The sequence below is a fragment of the Pantherophis guttatus genome, chromosome 1 (assembly GCF_059756535.1).
Source record: "Pantherophis guttatus breed Tessera chromosome 1, ASM5975653v1, whole genome shotgun sequence".
Taxonomy (NCBI): domain Eukaryota; kingdom Metazoa; phylum Chordata; class Lepidosauria; order Squamata; family Colubridae; genus Pantherophis; species Pantherophis guttatus.
In genome coordinates, this window is record NC_142063.1 from 66,832,704 (window position 1) to 66,851,210 (window position 18,507).

Consider the following 18,507-nt stretch of genomic DNA (forward strand, 5'->3'; position numbering starts at 1 on the left):
TTAAATATAATACATTAATCAAATCCAATTCAGAAGCTTTGTATTATTCCAGAATATTGTTAAGAAGGAAGCTTCTGTTCCAGAAGAGCCTCTGTGGGTTGATGGGTCTTCAGAATCTTCATTTAGGAATTAAATTCATTGTCAAGTAAGATTCTGTCAGTGTAGGTAGTCTCAGTAGTGATATAACGCAAACAGGTGGGATAGGAGAAGAAATACTGGATATTGAAATTTAAGTTTAGTTGTCATGAAAAAGTAATGGAAATGCAACTGAAATTCATTTGTGTTTGTTAGGAAAGAAACTATAGTATCTACTTAAATCATACTGCCTTGCTGAAAGCAATCCTTCTGCATTGTGGGATCCCTGAAGATAAGCTCAATCAAGTTTACACAATCCTGTACGATGCTGTGGTAAGGCATTATGTTGTTCTTGAATTGCACTTTTATGTTATGGATTACAGGATGGGCTGACAGGGTTCCTCTGTCAATGAAGGAAGGATGTTTAAACAGAACAGGAAGAGTAAGCTGTTCATTAGGCTCATAGAAAAGAGGGGAAAAATGTGTGGCCATTAAAATACCTTTAGAACATGGGTGTCAAGCTTGCGGCGTCATGTTGTCATCATGGGATGTATCATGTTTTTTCCATTCACGGAGCTGGGGTGGGCGTGGCCTACTTGTGACGCATCCAGCCCGCGGACTGCCAGTTTGACACACCTGCTTTAGAAGGACAATGACCAAAAAAAGTAAGCTATGACAAAAAAAAAGAGCAAAAGTCTATTTCTTTTACAATGAAACACACTTCAAACTAAAAAGCCTCTATAACAGTAAAAAATGAATACTCAGTAATGAAATACATACTGTCCCTCCAAGTACACATGCACTTTCTCTCACCTATATGGACAACGTTTTCTATTATTTTCCTCCCCATACATACACAGACTTTTTTGTAGACTTTGGCAGCATTAGCTTCTCTGTAAATAAAGGGAAAATGCTTGGAAAGTTACCTCAGGCTGCAGCTGCAGTATTTGTTTTACCTTACCTACATCTTCCTTGCCCATAATGCTTCACCATCACATAGACGCTTCGAAGAACAGCAAAGTTGGTCTTATTCCTGCATGCACTTTTGACTGTCTCCAAGTCCTGTCCTACAACTGGACTGAAAAAACTGGATACCCATTAAATGATAGCAGAGAGATAATGGAAACTTCTAGCTCTTTATTGCCATCTGTTGCTTGTTTAGATTTTTGTAGCTAAGGGAGGAGAATTGTAGGAAGGGAATAAAAAACAAAGCAAAACAAAAAGGTGGACAAAAGGAAATGAATGAAGGGCAAACTTTGAAAAATCTGGATCATAATCTGTCTCATAGGGCATTCTAAAAGAAACATTTCAAGTTGCATCAGAACAACCCTGTTGGATACTGAGTATTGCAATTAGGCAATGATGCAATCATTCTACTTGTCATGAGCCTACTAAAATGCTGTGATGGGAGGCAAGTAAAAAAATGGATAAAAATTGAAACACTAAAGAGGAGAAGAGATGATGGATAGAATTGCCTCTTAAACATTAAGGGAGCTTGTTGTAAGCTGATAGAGGCAGAAATAAAATTACCTTTTTCTTTACTACAGGAGAAATGGAAATATTGCATGTGACTTCTTTGTTCTGTAGCTTTCAAAGTCTTTAAGAGTTAAAGGAAAGGGATGGAAGACATATCAGTGCAACCATCTCATAAGGTGGATTTGGTGCCAGAAAGAATAATAGGGATGGTTGAGGATATAGGGGGAATAAAAGAAGAACCAGAAGTAGGGTGATGCATCCAGAACTGTGTTGGCCCTGTAGAGGGTACTGTTCTTGGGGATTCCTAGATCTTGATATGTCCACTGTTAAGCAGACTCAGACATAGGTTGCTTGCATGTGTACTATGTTTCTTTCACTGCAATGAATTGTTGAACATGCACTCATTCTCATATAAATAGTTATATATACATTTTTAAAGTTGCATGATAGTTGACAAATAGTATCAAGCTCCTCCCCCCAAGCAGAGGTATTTATTTTGACATTGCTCCAAGGTCAAGATAAAGTTGGGGGATCTTACATGAAATGAAATTTATGGTAATTAGTAGAGTTAACCATATTAACCTATAATTTCACTAATGATTAACCTGCAATTGGTGAACAGGTAGGTATTAGAATGGAAACCACTTTTAACATTTGCAGGATTTTTTAAAAAATCAGGAATAAAGAAATATCAATTAACCTGTTACAATTATTTGCGTTACCACAGACTGAAAAGCTAACTAAAAGAGAAGTAGAGGCCAAGTTCTGCAATCTTTCCCTTTCATCAAACAATGTAAGTAATTTGAAATTTAATTTTATTGTTTCATTTATACATTGTTTATGTTCCATTCATCAGTCTTGCAATCTTTCTTTGATTAGTCCATACACTACTAAAACTCTCATTCCCATAACCTATAACTGGGCAAAATGGTGCATAATAGGGTAACAATTTTTAAACCAAGGTACCTCAAATGGGCTAACTTACAGAATGTATCCAAAATCTGGTATCCATGTCTCCCATGGAATTCAAATTCGGTGAGTTTTGTGAAACATTTTATAATTGTAAACATTAAAATTATCATAAAATAGTTTATGAGATGATACAAAATGTCATACAACATTTCCTATGCTGATGATCGACTGTGTTATACAGTTCAACCTGGACTACTTTCAAGGCCCAGATACATCTCTGAAGGATCCCACCATTTCCAGTGAAGGCAGTTACCGTATTTTTCAGACTATAAGTCGCACCAGAGTATAAAACACACTAAGATTTTGAAGAGGAAAACAAGAAAAAAAAAGGGTTTGGCCTCGTGTGTCCAGTTTTTTCCTCCCCCCAGCTCCCAGGAGCACTCTGCAGGCTTCCCAAACCCTCTGCACATCTTGTTTTTGCGAAAAATGGGCCCGTTTTTGGCAAAAACGGGACATGTGGGGCAGGGGTGGGTTCTACTTACCTTTACTACCGGTTCGCAACGGAATCGTGCATGCTCGCTTCGCTCGCATGCGCATAAGCTTCTTATGTAACTTTTGCGCCATTGTAACTTTGAATGATCACTAAATGAACTGTCGTAAGTCAAGAACTATCTGTATATTTTTTTAAAAAACTGAGGTCAAAGCAGTTAAATAATAAAAAGTTAAGTTGACTTTGGCCCTTTTAGTTCAGAACTCCAGCATGCAGCCGTTCATATTTATGTCTCTTTTCAGCTTGTTCGACTTTACAGATTTATCGAGCAAAAAGGGGAGCTGCAAGATCTAACCCCGTTGTTGAATACTATGGTGAAGCAAAAGACAGGAGTTGCCTCATTAGTGAAACTTGGCATGAAAGACCTGGAGGAAACAGTGGGTCTGTTAAAAAAACTTGGCGTAAAATTCCAGGTTTGTAAAACAAAGCGGATTGTATCATTAGTATTTCTTACAGGGCTTTAGGTCGGTCAAGTGTATAAAGAATATTCAAACATCATAGAGAAAGAGGGACCTGGGTGTAAAATTTTGCATAGTTTAAGTTTGGAAGCTTGAAGGAGGCAGAATTGTTTTACAAAAAACAAGCAAGTTCCAGATTTAACGACATTATTTGATTCTGTTTAAGAGTCAGTAAATATGTCATTGGAAAGGAGATGTCACTTGTTTACCTCACAGAGGTGCGCCATCAAAAAAATCAAGATGGTAGCCACAAGCTCAGCGTTGATGCGTGAAACTGGAGAAAAACAAATGGTGTATCCAAAAAATTTAGCTTAGCTCACTCTAGGAATTTCAGGAGATTGAAAACGGGTCCCTGCAGCTCACATGTAGCTTGAGGCTTGGCCACCTCTGAGGTGTGATTAAAATGATGAAATAAGAATTTTCTCTTGCAGATATCCATAAATTTGGGCTTGGTTTATAAAATACAGCAACACAGTGGAATTATATTTCAGTTTATTGCATACATTAAACGGAGACAAAGAACAGTTACTGACATTCTTGCTGCTGGAGGTAGATATGATCATATGGTAAGTGTTACAAATTTGTCCTATTAGGTATAAGAAAAGACTCTAATCATTTTCTAGCATATTTCTTTTTCTGGTTTCTGCAGATTTCACAATTCAGAGGCCCAGAAGCAGTTGGTCTGGTTCCTTCAGCTGTTGGAGTCAGCATAGCTGTGGACAGAATAAGTTCCACAGTTTTGAATATGGAAGAGCCAGTATGTTTGTCTTTCTACTTTGCATATTTCAGGTAGACTTCATAAAGGGTAGGAAATATAGATCTTTCTCAAGCAATCTAAATAATGAAATGAGATAACACAGTTTCAAATTGAGATTACTATTTCCATTAGCTAATTGTTGGTAATTATACCTAATTGCAATTACAAATAAAAGAGGACAGTGCAGAATATGGTAACTTCAAGCTTCTTAATATATCTCTGCAGAAGAGCCAAGATGCTGTTTTGGGGGATGGGGGGGTCTCTCATGTATCTCAAAAAACATGATCATAATTGTAATATGAATCATATTAAGTGACCAAGACTATCTTAACCTTAGAATAACATTGCCTGCCTTTCTAGTTTAAGTAATTTCAGAACAGTCCATCCAATTAAGTAACATTCTGGTTTCCATTTCTCTTTTCTTCTAGTTTACAGTGAGCTCTTGTGATTTGTTAGTTGTTAGCGTTGGACAGAAGTCAATGGAAAGAGCCATAAATGTTGTTCAGAAGCTCTGGGCTGCAGGAATTGCAGCTGAAATTATGTATGACTGGTCCCAGGTAAGTGGTCATTTATTATACATGTTAATTATTGTTGTTTCTAGGCTTATATGCATTCCTTTTTCCAAGCGCATCAGGAATAGAACAGTAAGCAAAGCTAAATTAAAGAAGTTTTGGGGTTGTTGTTAAAAGAGGAAAAATGTCAACTACCAGAAAATTCACTTGTGAACTTATTGCCTGTATCTTTGAAAACCACCAATCACAGATTGGTCTATTATTACAAGGTGTTGGGAATTTTGTAAGGGTTTTTTTTTTTAAAAAAAAAGTATGGCATCTTACAGGCTTACCACAGCTCCAAGTACTTGCTCTAGAGCAGGAGTATCAAACTCAAGACCCACGGGCCAGATCTGGCCTGCGGGGTGCTTAGAACTGGCCCGTGGGGCCGCCCTGGAAATAGCAAAGGACCAGCCTGTGTGCTCTGCCAGCGAAAACGGAGCTCCGGAGGGCCGCACGTGCTAATAGAATCTACTGAATTCAGTGTAAAGATCTGCATTTGCTAGCATTATTTGTTTCAGAACAGATTCCATATATCTTTCACATTGAAATTAAAACAGTTTATTGGTGTTTCTTGTATGAGTGTTAAAAGACTTGGACTATTAGATAAATTATCATTTTTAATCTTTCCTTTTCCATGGAATTAGTTCCATATCAATCATATAAAATTTATTTTTATTGTTCATTGCTCTGTTTTATAATGAGTCAGTTTAATTATTTTAATATGTTATACTAATATTTATATTACTTAATATTTGGAATTCCTTTTTTATTTTTAATGTTTCAATGCAAGGCACTGGGAGTCCTTGAAGATTATAATAGTATACAAATTTAGATAAACTAGATAAAAGATAGGTCAGTCTATAGTCTTTAATCTTTAGTCTTTATTTGATTTATATACCGCCCTACTCCCGAAGGACTCAGGGCGGTGAACAGCCAAACAATAAAATACATAAATACAAAATTTAAAAAACAGAATAAAACCGAATTAAACAAATTTGGCCCAGACAGATTTAAAACACCCCAATCATTTAAAAAAACAGATTAAAATTTATGTATTAAAAGAGAAAAAGGGGAAAAAGATTAGGCCAGGCCCGCGTGGTGGAATAAAAAGGTGTTGAGAGCGCAGCGGAAGGTTCACAGATCCGGGATCCTCCATATCTCCGGGGGGAGCTCATTCCAGATAGTAGGTGCCCCCACAGAGAAGGCTCTCCCCCTGGGGGCTGCCAGTTGACATTGTTTGGCCGACGGCACCCGGAGGAGCCCCTTCTATGAGAGCGTACCGGCCGGTGGGAGGCTATTGGTGGTAGTAGGCGGTCCCGTAAGTAACCAGGTCCTAAGCCATGGAGCGCTCTAAAGGTGGTAACGTAATGATTGGCCTCAGGGAAGCTTGAGGCCAATCATTATGTTAGAAAGAGATTTAAATCTATTTCTGTGCAGTTGACAAGTACTACTTGAATGTTTTTGCGGAAGAGAATTTAAAAGTAATTTTATTCCTTTTAACATGCTAGTCCCAGGAAGAATTACAGGAGTATTGCAGATGTTCTGGAATCACCTATGTGGCCCTCATTTATGATAAAGAAGGAAATCATGTTAAGGTAAATGTGATGGCAGCATTATGCCATACTTCCTTTCTTATCTCTGTCCACTCAGTACATGTATTTATTCACTAGAATTTTATCCCATCTTTATTTTTATAAATAACCCAAGGAGATCATACCTAATTCTCCTTCCTCCTCCTATTTTCCCCACAACATAAATTCTTTCAGGCAAGTTGAGCTGAGAAAGTGACTGGCCCAAAGTCACCCAGCCAACTTTCATGTCTATTTGAAAGTTTTGAATGAATATAACTGGGGCAGATATCAGCCATGAAGGAAGGTCTTACAAAGGCCTTACTTGTCTTACTGATCAGTGCTAGTTTCATTCCTTAAGGCTGCTGTTTTTTAAAGGGGTCATTTACTTGCATCTCATCCATTTCCTGATTTAAATCTGATAATTCTTTCTTTAGATTTAGCAATATAAAGGCTAAAACACTTTGTGGGGCTATTTTGCAGGTAAAATCATTTGAAAGAGAAAGGCAGACAGAAAAAAGAATCTTGGAGTCTGATGTAGTAGATCATCTGGCCCAGAAACTTAGGACCAAATTCTATGACGAAAGAAATAACAGGTAGCAACAAGTACTATAATTTGAAGACCAAAGATTATTGAAATGAAATGAAATACCATACCACTGCTTTTGCAGTGATTTACCTCAAAGACTATAAACAGTGCATCATATAGCGATTTGCCTTTATTGTAATATGTTTTAAACTGAAATGTTATAAAAGTTGGGGCTGTAGGTTTGGGGGGTGCAAAAATCTTCCATGTGTAAATATCGGATGGAATTCAAATTATTTATTTGTAATATACACTGAATTTCTTCGAGACTTCCATAAAGTAGAAGGTTTGGGAGGTCTTTTAAAATAATTTGGTATTAGGGCTGGAAAATGCTGAAAAATGACTTCCTCCCACAAAGGATTAAGTCTGGACCTAGCTCTGTGAATTTTACAAAGATACGGAATTAATATATGCTGAAAAGTAATCTATTATATTTATTATATTTTTATAATATATATTATATTTATTATATTTTTACCACTATCTAGCAGTTCTTAATAATTCACAAATAAATGTACAAATGTTTTTAATTATTAATAAAATATCAATTTCTGTCCTAATCTGTTATTTTGAAAACAGTATTGAATAACAAACTTTGATTTTTGAATCCTATTTTAGAGAAATTTCCGATAATGTCGCAACACAAAATCTAAAAGGATCATTTTCCAGTAATTCGGGTATGTAATGACTAGTGTATTGTATTTTCAGAAATCTTGTTATTTATGTAGCAGAGGTGGAGATTAAAATGGGAAAGCAATCCTCCTCCAAGGTGGTTAAATAGAATGAAGGAAATAAATGAATGTGTAACTGTTTTATTTTGATTAGTATTCATATAAGGCCTTTCATCATACAAGATATGTGGGGCAATTTAAAAGGAAAGGAATTATTATTATTATTATTATTATTATTATTATTATTATTATTATATTCTGATTAAGCCTTTAAAATACTTGTGTATGGTATGTGTGAGCGTACACACAGATTTTCAAACAAAACTTTTTATAATCTCAGTTCTTGTGTGCACCTATGAGAAATAGTGGAACTTTTAACTAAATCATTCTGCATTTCAGGTTTGTCTGAATCACACGGAACGGTAGTAATACCAAATGTGTGCATTATTCCACAAGAAAAATTGTCAGCAAGTGTCAGACGACGCTATGAAGCTCAGGTATTATAGATATATCTTTTCTCTCAATAATTATATTGCAATATGACTTGTAACTTTGAAATTATACCACAAAGATGGTATAGAAGTAGAAAGAAATGTAAGAAATAGTGAATAAGCAAGCACAATTCTGGTCCCTTTAGTTCATTATTTTTCATTATTTTGTACCCTTTCTGCCAGTGACACTTTAGGATATGAGTCAGATTTTATCTGGCATTCCAAAGATTGAGCCAAGAAACTTTCCTCTACAAAACTTTTATTCAACTCCAGTGCTATATTTGGAGAGAGAGAGAGATTAAATGACACGGCAACATGATGCATTTCTTAATGTTTCCTTCTAACAGTTGCTTCCCTTCCTAGTCAAATGGTTGTTCCTCCCTCGAGCAAGTTAAGTTTCCTGTCTAGTACTTTTCCTTCACTGATTTTAAGTAAGAATTTCTCTAATACAGTTGGAAGAAGATTACAGAATCAGGAGTTGGGTTGGGAGGGGCAGGGGACAATTGGATAAAAGAAGAGAGCCTGGAATTGATTTTCTTTTTGGGAAAGACAAATTCATTGCCCTTTGCCATAGCTGGTTAAATCCAAGAATAAGGTGGCCATTGTATGAAATCTGTATGAAATCGCTCCAGGAAGATATACTGGAGAAAGATCATTAATCTAATCCCTCATTAAGATGGAAAAAGAGATGGAAAGATGGAAATTCATGAGTGTAAGGATTTCAAAAATGGAATTGAGAGTGCACCCCCTTTCTCCCGCTGTTTATCTCAGTAAATGTGAAGATAAATCCCTGCATGTCGCTTTTGCGTTAAGACCAGTTAACAGGTATATTTGTTTAATATAAAAAATAAAATATTCTCTGTGTGTTTGTGTCTGGGTTTGTTAATTATTTCAATCCCATGTGACTTCCAGGTACAAACCAAACTCCAAGCTTGCTTTACTAATTTCCCGCTGAAGCTGAATGAAGTTGAAATTTTAGCAGTAAGTTACTTTGCTTTTTTCACAACAAACCATCTAATAACTGGATAAGAATCCAGTAACTAGAACTTAGAATAACTTTATTGTCATTTTGAATGTACACTAATCGGCATACATTAAAATGAAATGAAATGAAATGAAATCCATATCAGAGGTACAGATGTAATTTCCAGGAATCAATTTGTTTCATTAGTGGTAAATTTCCTGTTCATTTATATAGAATCCATTGAAATCACTTTCTTTGTTCTGAGTCTTTCCAAAACCTTTGCCTATAATATTTTGCCCGCAACAAAAGGCAATAATGGGCATATGAAGTGTGGGAAAGGAGTGACAGTATTAGGGACTTCATTGACCTATTAATTTCTTAACTAAACCTGAGCCAGAATATTCTGAAGGGAATCCAAAACCTCTTTTAGAACTCCTGTAATGTCAGAGTTCAGAGTTTCAAGCTCTGTTCTGCTTGGGGTTTGGGAATTTATTTATTGGTCATCAGAATTTGGTATGAATGAGTATGAATCTGTGTGACTACAGATCAGGGCTTCTGATATTTTTAATCTTTCTTGCAGTAATCGAGTAGAGCTTGAGGATATTTCATCTAATTAATTTTTGTGCTGGTAAACAGTCCAACATTTGGATGCCTTCTGCAATACCCAATTTAACATGGACTAAATGAAACAAATGTAACTCTATCTCATAGTTTATATCATCATAATGATTCAGTATTGTTGTTGTTTTTGCAGGTTGATCTACCAAAGGAAACTATAATACACTTCTTATCATTAGAGGTAAACCTAGAAATTAAGTTACTGGCCTTTACTGGTGGATTTAATTAATAACTTGAGTTTTTAAAAATAAATTTGAGTTTTAAATAAAGTTGAACATTCATTATATACAATAAGCAAAATCTCATTGCTGGCATAGAATAAATTTAATGTACTCATTTTTGTAAATTGCTTTTCCAAGAAATCAAAGATTATAATCTCTATTTGCATCCCCCCCAAAAAATAAAAAAAAGCATCCTGATGTTCTCAGCATTACTTTTTTCACAGTCCCTATTTCAGACTAAGATATTGGTTTGAATATTTTCCATCTTCTCAGTTTGATGACCAAGCTTTCTATACAACTGTGAAACAATTGATGTCTCGACTGCCGAAGCAAAGATATATTAAACAAGTTTGTGATGAAATCTATACCATCAAAATAGAAAAAAAGTAAGTATTCCTATGCATACTAGCAATATAGTATAAGACTCTCATGTTGAATCTGGAAGATCATTCTGCAGATTTTAGGCGATTGTAAACCACGGGTGTCAAACTTGCCACGTCACATTGCTGTCACGTGACGTTCTTGCAACATTTTTTCCATTCGCAGAGCTGGGATGGGCGTGGCCTGTGCATGATGCATCCGGCCCATAGGTGGCCACTTTGACACCGCTGGTATAAACACTGCAAGAGTTCTATAGTATCAAAGACTGACATTAGACTCTAGTGTTATAAAGGTCACTAAATTCCCCCTTTGTGAGATTCAGTAAAGGAACTGCAGTCTGGAACCATTATAATGTGAAGTCCTGAACCATATGGCACTATCAGTTGGGATAGAAGATCTTATAGAACAAAGAGAAATTTGTCCAATAGCTGTTGGACAAATTTATTTGGTCTCCTGATGAGGAAGCCTAACACAAACTTGAAATACAATAGCATCTTTTACCAAAATTGACTGTTTTCTCAACTTTCTGCCTGTTTTATTTCTTGCAGAGTGCCTATCCTTGTTCTCTACAGTTACAAAGACGATTACTACAAAATCCTGTTTTAGTTATAAGTCAGGATTAAAGTCAGGATAATGAAGGGAACAAAATGTGTGCTTCCAATTATGTTAATATAAAGAAAACTTGCACTTTGTTGTTGCTGATTCCCCAATGACTCCTTGGACAATCGCTGCCTTTTTAAGTATTATGTTGAGCTCATGTGCCATAGTTGGCATCTTTAAAGGTGTACATCTTTTCAAAATATATTGTACATATCTTTTTCAAAATAAAATAATCTTCTGGTACCTTAGGATCTACTTGTTTTTGCTTAAAGTAAAATTGACAAATTGTGACATTTGTGGTTATTAAAAAGTCAAGTAACTGCAATTTTCATTGTTCAGTCCATGAATCTCCTTCCACATCTCCTTCTTTTGAAATTGGGAAGGAAGGCTAAGCAGAAAAGTAATGGTCTCCAGTCATTCCCCTATTGTGAACTGAAAGGAAGAGGCTGAAACACTTGATATCTGTATTTTTCAATGGAATCAGTAAGATCTTCTCTAGGACATCCTGTTTTTTAGACAGGAGGTGATTCCTCTGCTTTTGTAAATCTGGAGTTTGTGAAATAACTGGTTTTAGTTAGGTTTAATTTTACTTGTGTCTTTTATTTTTTGGCTTACCATTTTTCTGCACTCTGCATAGCACTGCTTCCCCAAAAGGGAATATTGTAATTTGTACATTTGTAAAAGGGATGCCTGTACATGAATGCAAGCATGCCCAAATTACTCAGACATCGGTACAGTGGCAACCTTTCCCCTATTAGCGTTTGGAGAGGGGGGGAGGGTAGCTTAACCAAACAAGCTGGTGCTAAGTTAATATTTTTTTCTCAGAATGACAGTGCTGAGTCATTAAGCATTTAAATTTTTATTATGTACAGTATGTCAAGATTAAAGAAATCAGATAAGAACTGAAAGGAGGAAAAGAAAAACAAGTACTTCTAAAGGGGTAATCCCAGCTGTTGTTCCTTCATTTATATGCACATACACACAGCAGAACAAGTAAACCGAAGTATAAGAAAGGCAGCACTGCATATCGTTTTCCATAAAAAAACAATTAGTCCTAAGATTGCTGTATTTTTTCTAGATCTCCAAACTGCCACTGGGCAGGGCTGTTTGTTTCTTCTGCCAATGACAAAAATAAAATGTCCTTCTACTTTTTAAAAACCTAACTGAGAAGGAATTCTTCTTCTTCCCGATTAGCTATTTAACCATTTCTGTCACTCTTGCCTCAATTTAAATCTTAGGCACTTCCCCTTGCTGGGTCCCTCCATTGTCCAATCTATTTCCAAGATATTTTTGAATCGTTCACTCTGATGGTAGACTAGCTTGCAGCTGCATTCTTCTCACAGCGGAGCGACTTTGAAACACTGTCTGGGAGAGGCACCTTCACTTTCTTAACTTTCACACACCCCCCCCGGCACTCTTCCTCCCTCTCACCCTCCTAACAAGATTCATGGCAGACTGGAACTGGATGATCACTGAGTGCAGGCATGAGGTGGCAGTTTTGTCAATTTTTCTTATATTTTGATTGTCTTTGCTTAATACTAGATTGATTATATGTAGGTCTGATAGCTCAGATATACTTTTAAATACCGTACCTTTCAGTCTAAAGTCTTTTAGATGAGATTTTTCTCCATTCAGTGTAAAGGCAAAGTTAATTCATTATTCATACAACGTTTAACATAAAACTACAGAATTACTAAGTATAAAGATACTTCTATGCAGCATCAGTCATTTGTACTTATTGATCATAGGGGTTAACTGCACCTAGCCATGAGTGTTGAATTTTCTTTTTTTTAAATTTGATTTATATGCCGCCCTTCTCCGGAGACTCAGGGTGGCTTACAATGTGTTAAGCAATAGCCTTCATACTTTTGTATATTTATACAAAGTCAGTTTACTGCCCCCATAATCTGGGTCCTCATTTTACCTACCTTAGAAAGGACGGAAGGCTGAGTCAACCTTGAGCCTGGTGAGAATTGAACTTGCAGTAATTGCAAGCAGCAGATGTTAGTAACAGTTAATAACAGTGCTTTAGTCCACTGTACTATCAGGCTCTTCTTAACCAGTTAGGTTCTTTAAAATGGCTCTTCTGCTGACCAAGTTTCCATTGATGTATTTGCACGAAGGATTCCCTGAATATCACATTTTCCCAATATTTTAGTTGCCAAGTTCTGCTTAGTTGGAAAAAACCTGTACAGGAATTATAGCCAAACAGTAACATTTTTAAAAAGAAAAATATCAGCTATAGTTGTGGACCAAATTCATTTCTGTAACTATGGTAAAATGCATATTTCTAATTCTAATCCTCTCTTGTTTCAACACAAGTCCCACTGAATCAAACTGTTTTTGACAGTTGTACATTTGTACATTAAGCACAAATATTTAAGAATCAAGATACTAGTAATTGAAAGTTATTTCAATGATTTTACCTAGTAGATAAGCAAACTTTACCATTTTTAGTTGAGTTTGCTCTTCAAAATCCCGCAGCAGCAATTGAAATTTGCATATAACTATTTTAATCTGATTCCAGAATTGTTTCAAGAGTGTAAAAGTTGCTTAAGGTTAGGTTGTTTACTTGTCTTGCCACCATAAAGTAATATTTTAAAATTATAGAAAACTTATTTTGTGCCATGCTTAACAAAAGCAACAGATCTGTTCATCAGTTCACTATATAAAAAACTGTGTTAAGCACAAGCATAGTAAATGCTTTTTAAAAGCTCAGATTCATAAAGCATTAACAATCTATTTCCAGTTGTAACACAAGTTTTAAAAGCGTATCTGAGAAGGAAATCTTCCTCTTCCTGATTGGCTATTGAACAATTTTTGTCAGCCCTGCCTCAACTTGAACCTTTAGGCAAGAACAATCCTTGACTTTGCTTGCTGAGAAAATATAGTTTACTAAAAGTCAAGTGAAATACAGTAAAGCAAAGCCAGAACTGAAATTCGTTCTCAATCTTCATTCCGCTCATAAAGCTTTTGCAGATATTAAACAGTTAAATCAAAATTATTTTTCTGAGTAAAGATATTCCAGTAATTTACTTATAGAAATAAGTCAAAGGTATGAAACAAATCAGGTGCACAAATTTATGCATTAGAGATATTTATTTTTGTGTATCACAATCCTGAGAGCATTCTCTGTTTGTATAAGAAGCTTACTGTTCAGTTACTAGTTGCTAAATTCAGTTACTAGTCAAAAGGTAAGTGGTTACATAAAGAAAAAATGTGGGGTAAAACATGGGTCCATTCTTTGGAAAAATGTTTTTTATATCATTGTGTTGCTTTACTTTTCTTGTTTTTGCTTTTCTTGTCTTTCTTCTTTAAACCATCCATATTGGCTCTAATCAAATTTGAATATGCCTGCAATCAAAAACAAGATTTTTTTTAAAAAAAACTCAAGTTTCAGGAAACTGTTAATATTTGTCTCAAAATATTTGCAGAGAGAAAGCAGCTACACAGTTCTATAGGGTTCCAGTTAGTCATGCATTCAGCGTAAAAATTGAAATTATTTGATTAAAAAATTGAAGTCTAAGTGAATAGATACAAACTTACCATCTGGAATTTGTTAACTTCCCTTGAACTCACCTATAAGAAAACAATTTCATGATAGAATTATGGGATGATGAACGAAACAGCTGGTTCTGCTGATCACAAAATTCAGATAAGAATTGATACATTATGTATTAGCTTTGGTGAATTGGTTAAGTGCTGGATTAAAAACCAGGAAAATTAATATTAGGTCTCCCTTAGGTATGAAAGTCATCTGGGTAAGTCATATTTTCTCTGTCCAACCCACCTAACAGGACTGTAGAGAAAACAGGAAGTAAAACATAATGTATCTAACCGTGAGGTGTACAAAATAATAGCATAATATGTGACTGCATTCTACACAGGGCTGGTGTAGGTTCCAATTATCTGAACCCCATCTTTCTTTGTATTGATCTTAATCACTATAGTCAATAACCAAGCTTTTTAAAGATACTTGTGTTCCACAGGTTCATCTACTGAATAAGCTGTATATCCTCCGCTCATCCTACTTTCAGGAAGCGTTGAAAGCATTTCTCTTTCTAGACTTTTTAATTCCTTTGAACTTGATTACCCCGTTTTTGGTAATTGCCTACATTTAATTTTAAAGTGTTAGCTACCTTGAGGGTGAAAGTCAGCCTGTAACTTCAAATACATAAATAAACTCATTACCCATTTTATATAAGGTCTTTCTCCCCACTTACATAAAAATGCAATGATGAAAAAACATCCTTTCATAAAACAATAACACCTACCACTGTGCTTATTTTTTTCTTCCCATCTGTGGCTCTAAGAAGACATTTGTTGTCTACAGGCTCAAAACTCTCAAGATGGCCCTTCCGTGGAATTGGTCTTGTCCGACCATCATCTACATTAAACAGAAGCATCAAAATTATATATCGTACTTAGCAAAACTAGCAAGTTAAATTACATAACATCCAAAGATGGCAAGAGAATGTTTTCATAAAATAAATGTCTGTATTTTTGAATTCTGCTTCATATATTAGAAATCTAAAAGTGCAGATTGGGAGGTAAGAATTTTGTTAGAATGCTGGTTATTATATTAAGCTGGGCACAATAATAAGGTTTCACAATATTAAGTACACGTGAAGCTGTTCTTTAATACTTAAAGGATCCACCAACTCACTTTCTAGTTGTGGCAATGCCATTAGAGATTGCCCATTTGGAAGCAAACAGTTTTCCTCCCATGCTAGAAGACCAAAACCAACATTTTTTCTTAAGAGAATTTATTATCTTTTCATGTTTAGGATTCAAGCAGGGGTGGGGGGGAATAAAAATTGGCCTGCTCTTTTTTGGTTACTTAAATACCAGGAGAATTGGAGGCAAGATACCTTAGAAGTACAGAAAACCCCATTATTATGTTCCTCTTTTCTCCCACCCATTATTCCAGTGTTTCTCAATCATAGCAACTTGTGTGGAATTCTACTCTCAGAATTTCCCAGCTAAAGGCTATTATCAACGACAGGTGCACATCATCATCTGTCTGTGAAAACTGTCAGGAAAAAGTTGGATGTTTCTAACCAATAAGCAGAAAATATTCAGATTAAGGGAAAATATGCTTAAGAAGCATTAAACACTCCTGACTCAGTAGAGGTCTAAATCAGGTTTTTTTCATAGATTAAGTTTGAAGTAATCAACTCCTATATTATTACTGATGTGGCTACTTACCCATTTACTAACTGAACTGCAGTTCCACTACTCAGCACAGCAGAATCTTCATTTGATTTGTTATGAGATAAGCTAATGTGAGACAAACAGGAATGTAATACTTACATTTTTTTAACGTTATATAGACACTGCCTGTGGTCCTGCATTTCTGAAAAAGCCTGGTTAGCTCTGTCAAGAACTGCAAAAACAAACAAAACATCTAATTGTTACAAAGAATGCAATTTTGAATTGTTTTCTTTTGCCAGCTAGTGAACAATCCTAAAGCTTTTAGTTGCACCGAATATTGAAAAAGCTGCCCTTGACTATTAAACCATAACATTATAATCTATTCATGGAGCTAGATATGCACTGAATCTACACCTTTCACTGTTCCTTACTTCCCTATCAAAGAGATTCTAACTTGCATTAAGCTAGGCCTCAGAGCCAATACTCTTTAAGATGCAATGTAGTGTAAACTACTTCAAATGAGCCCTGTGAACTCATTAATTTTCCATGAGAAGGAGTATTCAACCCGTAGGTTGACAGTTGCCAAATTAGGTGGGGCCAGAAAACGAAGTGGCACGTAGCAAAGAACTGACGCCCTGGGTTGGAGCTTCTGGCATTCATTGAGCATTAAGCGGCCCCCATGCAAACGAATACCGTTTTGGGGGTGGGTGGGTTTTAACAACCTTCAAGAGTGACATAATAATACTATAAGGGGGAAGTGATGGGCGCCCCTCCCTGGCTGTCCAATCGCTTTATGCACCATTGGTCCCACTGCTTAGGGTCCAAATACAGATTTTGAGCAGACCCAGCGCAGAAGAGAGATGAGGCCTCTGGAACTGCCACCTTCTTTTTGTTAACCGCCCCCCCCCAACCCACGGTTGCCTATTCTGCTTTACAGGGCAAGGAACTGCGGGAGGGCAGCCTTCCCCACTACAAAGGTGCCAGGTCGGAGGTCATTTCCGCTCACAGCAACGGAGCTTTGCGAAGCCCTTCCCTAAAAGGCACCCCCGGGGACGGAGCGTTAGGCCGCGGCACCTGCTCGCTCTCCAGCAGCACCATCGCCCCGCGCGCTTCTTCCCAACAGCTGATGCAAACGCAGCCAAACTGCCAACCGCCGCCGAACGGACGGACACCCGGCCAGGAAACGGAAGCAGTATACGAGAGACGGAAACTCTAGAAAGAACCTCACCCCACCTCTCTCTCTCTGCTGCCCCCCGCAGGGCTCCAGGCGGAATTGCACTCAGAATTGTTCTCGGAATCGGAGGTCGCTTGCGTGGGTCAGCCGCGAAGGCGTCCCTAGATCGAGCTGATTTTTCAGGGCTTTTCCGCTGCCCACGCAGTGGAGGTTGAAGTCTGTCGGGCGGCACTTGCTTACTACAGGGAGGTCTGCGCTCCGATCCATTTTAAGAAGAGAAGAATCCTAGTAGTGGTATATAGAAGAGTTTCAGCAGTGCTTTGAACAAGTATACAAAAAGCTCCCCCCACCCCCACCCCAAGATGCTGGGAGTGCTGAAACTGGGTTGTCAAAAAAAATCTGAACGGCCACAAGATTACAGTGACAAATTGTTTCTTTCTTTTCTTTTTTTCCTCTTCTGTTTTTTTTAGTATCTCTTTGCTATCAGCTAAGTTTTGACAACCCAGATCCAGTATATGAAATCCAGCAAGTTCTGACAGGTTCTGGAGAACCGGTTACGGAAATTTTGAGCAGTTCAGAGAACCGGTAACGGAAATTTTGAGTATTTTGGGGAACTGGCAAATACCACCTCTGGCTAGCCCCAGAGTGGGGTGGGAATGGAGATTTTGCAGTATTCTTCCCCTGCCACGCCCACCAAGCCATACCACGCCCACCAAGCCATGCCCACAGAACCGGTAGTAAAAAAAATTGCATTTCACCACTGCAGTAAATCCTTATTTGTGGTGCATAATTGCCACATTTTGATAAGTTACCATCAACAGGTGAATGGTGAAGAGTGATATTGAAACCCATAATAAAAGCCTTTGTTATGGTATTTATACTATACTATACTATACTATACTATACTATACTATACTATACTATACTATACTATACTATACTATACTAATTATAGTATATTAATTATTATTACCGGTATATTATATATTTTATTTATTTTTGTTATTTTTTTAATATGAGCTATCACAGGTTCATAACATATAAGAAACAAGTTTGAAAAGTAATTCCAGCTGTGAGCATTAGTTGAATATGTTCATTTTTTTCTTTAAACCATAGTGTGAAATAAAGCAGGTAGTATGTCCTTCCAGAAAATCAGCCTTGGGTAGAAATGCATTTTGCCATTGTACCTTGGGGAGGCGCTGTGGCTTTACAGCAAAATGAGAGTTACTACTGTACTTTGTTGAGGGTGGGGGGAATGATGAAAAGAAGTTAACAACATTAGTTCTTTATTGCAATG

The 18,507-nt window shown here is 36.7% G+C and overlaps 2 protein-coding genes across 7 annotated transcripts in view; one reads left to right on the forward strand and one right to left on the reverse strand.

Moving 5' to 3' along the window:
• EIF2AK4 (eukaryotic translation initiation factor 2 alpha kinase 4) overlaps positions 1–11,125 on the forward strand; it is a 42,504-nt gene extending 31,379 nt beyond the window's left edge. Inside the window, exons 26-39 of one of the 6 annotated variants that reach the window (XR_015729302.1) lie at positions 292–408; positions 2,279–2,344; positions 3,256–3,426; positions 3,903–4,037; positions 4,121–4,260; positions 4,657–4,785; positions 6,291–6,377; positions 6,834–6,946; positions 7,555–7,613; positions 8,007–8,104; positions 9,011–9,079; positions 9,817–9,861; positions 10,175–10,287; positions 10,831–11,125. Coding sequence is in view for 2 of the 6 variants with exons in the window: in XM_034417884.3 (XP_034273775.2) it covers positions 292–408; positions 2,279–2,344; positions 3,256–3,426; positions 3,903–4,037; positions 4,121–4,228; positions 4,657–4,785; positions 6,291–6,377; positions 6,834–6,946; positions 7,555–7,613; positions 8,007–8,104; positions 9,011–9,079; positions 9,817–9,861; positions 10,175–10,287; positions 10,831–10,888 (1,368 nt within the window). In the remaining 4 variants the exon portion in view is untranslated. Of the gene's footprint in view, positions 1–291; positions 409–2,278; positions 2,345–3,255; positions 3,427–3,902; positions 4,038–4,120; positions 4,261–4,656; positions 4,786–6,290; positions 6,378–6,833; positions 6,947–7,554; positions 7,614–8,006; positions 8,105–8,281; positions 9,080–9,816; positions 9,862–10,174; positions 10,288–10,830 lie in introns of those variants that run through there. The other 5 variants (XM_034417884.3, XR_015729304.1, XR_015729296.1 and 2 more) reach the window with 5 other exon arrangements.
• Positions 11,126–13,962: 2,837 nt separating this feature from the next.
• SRP14 (signal recognition particle 14) lies at positions 13,963–17,233 on the reverse strand. Its single transcript, XM_034417881.2, has 5 exons — positions 17,111–17,233; positions 16,196–16,268; positions 15,157–15,269; positions 14,429–14,461; positions 13,963–14,236 (listed from the first exon to the last, which is right to left on the reverse strand). The coding sequence occupies exons 1-5, from the start codon at positions 17,132–17,134 to the stop codon at positions 14,147–14,149; spliced, it is 333 nt and encodes a 110-aa protein (XP_034273772.1). The 5' UTR covers positions 17,135–17,233; the 3' UTR covers positions 13,963–14,146.
• Between the last annotated feature and the right edge of the window lie 1,274 nt (positions 17,234–18,507).